At 34.6% G+C, this 7,105-nt stretch overlaps 1 protein-coding gene across 8 annotated transcripts in view; it reads left to right on the plus strand.

Annotated features, from left to right (window-relative positions):
* Positions 1-6,772, plus strand: part of LOC123556630 (CAP-Gly domain-containing linker protein 1-like) — a 118,960-nt gene extending 112,188 nt beyond the window's left edge. For all 8 annotated transcript variants that reach the window (XM_053542887.1, XM_053542885.1, XM_053542891.1 and 5 more), the window contains 5 exons: positions 1,136-1,209; positions 1,779-1,877; positions 2,794-2,913; positions 3,291-3,388; positions 4,099-6,772. In XM_053542887.1, coding sequence (XP_053398862.1) covers positions 1,136-1,209; positions 1,779-1,877; positions 2,794-2,913; positions 3,291-3,388; positions 4,099-5,122 — 1,415 coding nt within the window. In that variant the 3' untranslated portion in view covers positions 5,123-6,772. The remainder of the gene's footprint in view (positions 1-1,135; positions 1,210-1,778; positions 1,878-2,793; positions 2,914-3,290; positions 3,389-4,098) is intronic.
* The last annotated feature ends 333 nt before the right edge of the window (positions 6,773-7,105 follow it).

The following is a 7,105-nucleotide window of genomic DNA, read 5'->3' on the forward strand; positions in this document are numbered from 1 at the left end:
GGTTCTTTCATGGTCTATAAGTTTTCAAGTTTTTTTTAAGTATTTTGGGGGAGATTATGCACTGATCACTTCAGGTGATCGAGGGGACACTAATCTTATTTGAGGATGAACAAATTAGCATTTACTTGTCAAATAATTGGAAAAATGGAAGTCTTAATGAAATGTTTAAGCTTGCATTAAGTAAACTTAAGCATTTAGACAGATAGATGTACCGTTGTTTGTTATGCTGAATGTACATCTGTCCTTAGTGATAAAGAATTTACTGTAAGAAAGATGAAAAAACACTAGAGGGAAAACAGATAATTGGAAATAGTTAGGATCTTGTGAATATACTTTAAAATTAAATGATGATGAAAATGAAGCCGGATTTGAAGCTGACTTCCTTAGAAAGTTGTAGTAGTGACACTAACTTTAGTGATGTTAGTGATGAAAGTGATAGTGGCAAGGAGATTGTTGATAATAGAAGAAAATCTGATGTAAATGGAAATACTAAACCAATGTATGACGTGGTCAGAAAAATGCGAGGTGAGTTTGGCCATTGTATATTGTTTTTGTAATGATAATGTGTTGTAAAAGACATGAAATACTTATTTATAAACAGCATGATCTAGATTTGGACTATGGTAGAATTTTATGCAAAAAAGAAAAAAAGGTAAGTGGTATTTTAGTACATTTAACATGGTCTAAGACTTACAATGCAGCAATTGATAATAACAGCAGTAAAGGAAAACAAGTATATTTTCAGACAATGTGGGAAACACAAAACATAAAATAAGTCATAATTTAGTATTTAACACATAAGAAGGCTTTTGTGTGGATTTTCTTTGGGAAATGTTTCTTTAAGATGGCATACATTATTTCCCATAAGAAAAAAAAATATTAAAAGCCTTGCAGTTCTGCTATAAATACATGAGTTTTTTTTCAATACAGTCATGTTTGAATAATTGTAACATCTGGAGTTTTCCATAGAAAACACGTTTATTACTTGGTTATATTTAGAATAGAAGAAACAGGCTGGTTTATGAAACCAGGTATGATTAATAAGTATTGATGCGCCTATTATACAGAAGGGGAATTAATACACTCAGGGTCGGTTTAATTTTGTTGTAATGATTACTTCCCTTGTATATTTCAGAGCATCATAAACAGCACCAGGACAAGTTAGAAGAAATAACTGGAAGATTTGACAGCATTAAACTTACACTATCAGTAAGATTTTCTTTATTATTTGACATTAGCCTGTTAACCCTGTGTTGGGTTTCCTGTATTTTTACAGTTTTTGCCAAGCTTTGAATGTACTTAGTGAAATCACACTCTAGTATTAAAGTTGTCTAGAGTATCTGGTTCACACACACTAAAGGTATTGTTTCCTTGAAGCAAACTTACAAGCTGCTTCGTATTTTTTGTTAAGAATATCATTATTTAGCTTTAACATAGAAGCTTGCATTACTATAGATTTTTATTGAAATGATAGCTCCTGACAAGCTGTTCAGAGTTACTCTCAATCTGTAAGGAATATCAAATAATAGTTTTAAAATCATAACACAATTTAACAATAACTAAATTGACAGTTGCTGGTTGGTCATGTGACATAATAATGCCATACAAAATGTTTAGGGATATGCCTGTTTTTGACAAGAATGCTTTTATTTAACAGTCATGGTTCATTGTTTGGATACATTATGCAAGATGGAAGTATTGCCATAAATGAAAGTTTCATTTAAATTTCCTTGAGTGTATATTTTGAAAATAGCTTAATGGAAAATTTCTGATTACAGGAGAAGGTAGAGACGTTACGCAGTGAGTGTGATAGATTACGTGACAGAGCACATTCCTGTGAGGAAGCCTTACAGAGAGATTCAGACTTCAAAGTCCAGGTATTTATATTACTTCCAGTACAGGACCATTGTTCACATAAAATCTTTAAGAAGGGGGGCATGGTGGCCGAGTGGTTACGGTAGCTTACTTTGAACCTCTTGCCCCGCACCGATGTGGGTTTGGCCCTCAAACTGGGTGTTTAATTCTTCATATGAGGAAACCATCTAACTGGCTTACCAAAGATCAGTGGTTCTACCCAGGGGCTCACCCATGTTGAAGTAATACACAGAGGGGCACCTGGGGTCTTCCTCCACCAAAAGCTGGAAAGTCTCCATGTGACCTGTAATTGTGTAGATGATGTTAAACCCAACAAAATCAACAACAACAAAAATACGTTAGAAAATAAATATTTATATTTCAAGTAACCTTTTCAAACTTGAGAATTTAAGACTTGCTATAACGTAAGGCTTTGAATGCTATATTATTCCAAGAGAATAGTCATAATTATTTCCCTTTCATGTGAGGAAGCTGTTAATTTCAGGAACACAATGTATATGACAATCATTGTTGAAATATGTATAACTTGTTGAACAGATAGAAAAAAAACACAGCATGGTCAATGTAAATTTGTTCAAGTTTTTAGTTACACTGATATAGTGTAAGTCATACCGGTATTGCAACGTTCCACATTTAAATGATGGACTAGGACCCATGTACCCTTTGGCTTTCTGTAAGCCTTATGGCCTGTTCAGCTTACTCATTTAAGAGAATTTTATATCCTTTACAGAGTAACAAACCTACAGTAGTTAGGGGCAAGTGATTATAGGGTTGCAACATAAAAAAAAGGGCATAGTGAGGAGAAAGAGCCTTTTAAACAGTATAAAAGACAAGGGAAACAAAATCGTCCAAATGATTAAGATAAACTTTTTCCAGAAATTTCTTTAGATATTTATATGATTTGTGTTATATTTTTAGTGTGCCCTAGCCCCCTACAAGAATCTACCTCAGGAGATAGAGAGCCTTAAGACAGTACTTGAGATGAGAAATGAAGAAATCAACAAACTACGCAACCATAATACGGAGCTTAAAAAGAAGGTATACAAATGTGTTGCAGTTATGATGAAAACATACAGAGTTTGGCACTTATTTTGTCATTAAGCCTAGATAAAAGTTAATGGAGGATTGATATTGGGTGTCAGTATGTCAAAGGTCAAGGGTGGGATCAAAAACTGTGCAGAAAACTTTGTCCTGTTGCAAGCCAGACTCCATAGGATGATTGCCTGTGGTCAGTAGAATACCTATGTTATTAAGTGTTTGTAGGTCAAAGGTCATGATGACTTTCACACTGAAAACAGTGCAAAAATAACTGGAGAATAGCCATCCAGCAATACCAGTCTTGATGGGCATAATTATGTTATTTATGAAAAACTCCTGCCCTCCCATTAATTCACAACATCATTTGCATATTGTAGCTTGAAGAGTTGCCTGTGGCCCAGGAGAAGATTATTGCCCTTCAACAGAAGAAGGAAAACCTGGAGGCCATTATCAGCATGAAAACGGACCATGAGAAGTAAGTCTACAACTTAGTTTTAAGGATTAAGTTTTCTTTTCGGTTCTTAAACTTGTACGTCTGAAGACAACATAGTGGTGTTGTATGATTAACATAGGATTGATTGCTTACAAAGGCTATTTTGGTTTGCCTGTAATCAGGTAAAGTAGGAACACAGATTTTTGCTATATAACAGGACTTTTGCAAACAAAAACCTGTCTGCACTAATAAAACATTTCAGTATTGTAGGCAGATTCTTTCAGTGTACCGCCTCAGTAGCCTAGTGGTAGAGCATCCGCTTCGAGTGCAGGAGGTCGTGGGTTCGATCCCCGGCCGCGTCATACCAAAGATGTAAAAAATGGTACTAGTAGCTTCCTCGCCTGGCGCTCAGCATTAAGAGGATAGTGCTAGGACGTCAACCTGGTGTCAGTATAATGTGACAGGGTGGGGTATCATGCCATGTGTCTACGGCGTGATATTCCAGTGAGGCAGCACTATAAAGTTGGGCATTGTGCTCACTGCTACAAGTAGACACCGTCGTTTATATGACTGAAAAATTGTTGAAAAAGGCGTTAAACCCGAACACACACACACACTCTTTCAGTGTATTTGCTTTCCAGAAAGGACTCTCATTTCCTTTGACAGGAAGATAGTATCTACATCTATTGCAGACAGAAAAATATCTTAAATTCCTTTGTATCAGATATGAATCATTTTTGATTATATTGCAGAGTTCTTCACGAGAGATGCCAAAACTTGATGAGGAAGTATGACAAGGAGTCTCGTGCCAATAAGAGACTGTCAATGGAGTATGAAGAACTTATGTGGAAACTTTCAGAATCTTTCAGTGAAACAGATTTGGGCTCCCAAGAGGCTCTTTTCTATCAGAAGCTTGGGATGTCTCCAACTGGTGGTGGGGATTCTGTGGGTCCATTAAGCTCTCCGGGGTTGGGTCGCAAGTTGCGCACACCACCGGGGTCGGAGAGTAGTCCGTCGAAAAGTCCTGGGTACAGAAGGACTCTGTCCTCTAGTGTTGATGACCGTGAAGAGAAGAAGTTAAAGCGCAGATCGGGTAATTATTTACTTGATGAGAAGAAACACCGCCCAACTAGTCCTCTAGCTAAACAAAACCCGTTAACAAAGTCTTGGTCACCCAGTACCCAGTCAGAATCACCAGTACGCACCAAAAAAGGACGTTCTGGAAATAAAATGTCACAGTCATGGTGTGTAGATATGGACCCTTCAGATAATTCATTAGATTCTGATAGTAAAATCCCCCGTAGTCATTCGAGTACAGACAAAGTTACCCGAAGAAGAGCAACTTCGGAAGGACCAGAAAATAGTGACTCAGACAAAGCTTTTGTTTCGCTTGATGATTCTAACAGTTCACAGGGACTAAATGAATCAGAACTCTCAGAAAGTTTGAGATCAATTGGGATTTCAGAAGGGGAAAACTTGCCATCTTCCTCTACACCAAAATCCGAGAGCAAAAACATTAAATTGCAAACAAGTTATGTGTTCAATGATGAAAATACAAATAACCCGGTGTCAGAAAAACTTCCTTCAAATGTTAGTGACTCGGTAAAAGTTCAAGTACCATCAAACGTTAAAAATGAATTAAGTACATCAGGACAAAGTGTGAGTTTGTCAACAGGGACTGTGTCTTGTCCTGTATCAAAATTGCCTACAAGAGTTGAAGAAAAACCGGGTAAAGATGGTAAATCTGCGAAGAGTCATACGGAAACAACTGTGTGAATATACATCACAAATTTGTTGGCAGAAAAACTGACTAATTGTAATCCAAAGATATTTTTTTTTTGTTAGAAAACAAGGTAAAATGTTCAAAATGTAACAGTTGATAATAAATCATGGCCTAATATCTCTTAAAAGTGTTTACTTCTAAAAGTTGTATTTTACAACAAATATGTAGCTATGAAGGTAATTGTTTTATTTTTCAATAATGCATCTTTTTCTGCAACAAAAAATCGTTCCTGTCTGAAAATACTGGATTTTATAAGAAAAAGAATTTTAGGCTTATTGTGGTTTATGTATCATACCAGTATCAATAAGAAAGCAGTGATGAAAAACAAGTAACATTCCTTTTAATTGTTTTGACTGTTGCAGAAGTGAAAAGGGCCCTAATTGTACGTAAGGGATGCAAAACTAAACATGAAAGTTTTTCCTAATTGGGACCAATTTCTTTGTATATTATAATACTTCTTTTGCTGATAATTGATCAGGTATGCTGAAATGTATGCAAGATATGATTTATTTTGATGCTGAATTGTGTGTATGATGTGTATTTTAAATGGGCATTTCCTGAAACTGAAACAGACTCCCAACTTAAATGAACTATTTAGTAAATATTTTTCAGTTAACTGAAAACTTGTAAATGTTTGAATAATTTTGCCAGATGAAGCAAGTGTAACAGTATATCACTTCAAACAGATTGAACTTAAAATATGCATGTAAAACATTCTAAGATTTTAAAAAAACGCCTGTATTTGGTGAAATGGACTGACTTCCAGTTTTTGTTGGAATAACATCAGTTTTGAAATAGGAAGTCAATCATATTGGAAATGGTATTTTATGAAGTTGAAAAAGTTCAGACAAATGTCTTCTGTGTAAATTCTTTCTGTGTTACTGAAAGTTAAAAAGCTTTTCTAAATATTTTATAAACTACCCAAATGATTTATCCATAACATCTTTCTGTCTAGAACTCGAGGAATCAAGTTTTTTACATTTTCATTAACATCATAAGAAATGAAAGTTATTTCTAATTTTTTGAAAAGCATGACAAGAGTCAGAAGTTGTGCCCCTTTATGAGTGAGAAGTGGTGTATGTTGCTGAAGTTTACTTGTAGTAATTCTACGTGCCAAATACATCTTGTAATGTCGTTGCTGTGTGTATCATTTGGATCATTTATATACAGACTTGTAAAAGAAATTTTGAAATTGCAAAATACATGAATATGTAGCCATGATTTTTTAATGAAATATTATGCTCCAGTGTATTTTGTCCTATTATGATTAGAGAAATCCAGTCTACTTGTTGCAATATATCATTTAGAGCTTTACTCTTCACTGCCTTAGAAAACCTGTTTTGCTAGGGTAATAGGGTTTTATATATGTACATTTGTCATGTAAAATGTACATGACAGACCATTTGAATGTTTACCAAATAATTCCACTGTCTGTAATATATATTATTGCCAAATGATGTAATTAGATACCTGCCTTCCTTATGTTCTGTACTAATGTATGTTTGACCTTCAACCTTATAAGGTCGGACATGTATTTGCATATGCATTGATTTGATATTCTTCAATTTGATATTCCTAAAAAAAGATAGAAGTTCCATACTGACCTCATTCTTTATTTATCCAAAGCAAAGAAAACCTTTTTTAATGTAAAAAAGTATGTTGGCTACTTTTGCATGCTTTTCTGCTTTAAAAAACTGGTAAAATATAGATAAACCCTAATCGTCTCTGAGGGGAAGGAAGAAGGAAATATTTGATGATCAACTTTTTTTTTGTTTGGATTTTAAATTTTGTAAATTGTGTTATTATGGCATTTTCTGTGAATAGTTATTGTGAAGTTGGTATTTAATGTATATATTTTCTTAATACAGTATAACTTATTTATGTGTTTAAATTTAGCAACATGTAACCTGAGCTCGCCAGTTAGTGCTCGCAGTTGTGCATATATTATATTATTTTTCAATTCAGGAAATTAGTTC

The sequence above is a fragment of the Mercenaria mercenaria genome, chromosome 5 (assembly GCF_021730395.1).
Source record: "Mercenaria mercenaria strain notata chromosome 5, MADL_Memer_1, whole genome shotgun sequence".
NCBI lineage: Eukaryota > Metazoa > Mollusca > Bivalvia > Venerida > Veneridae > Mercenaria > Mercenaria mercenaria.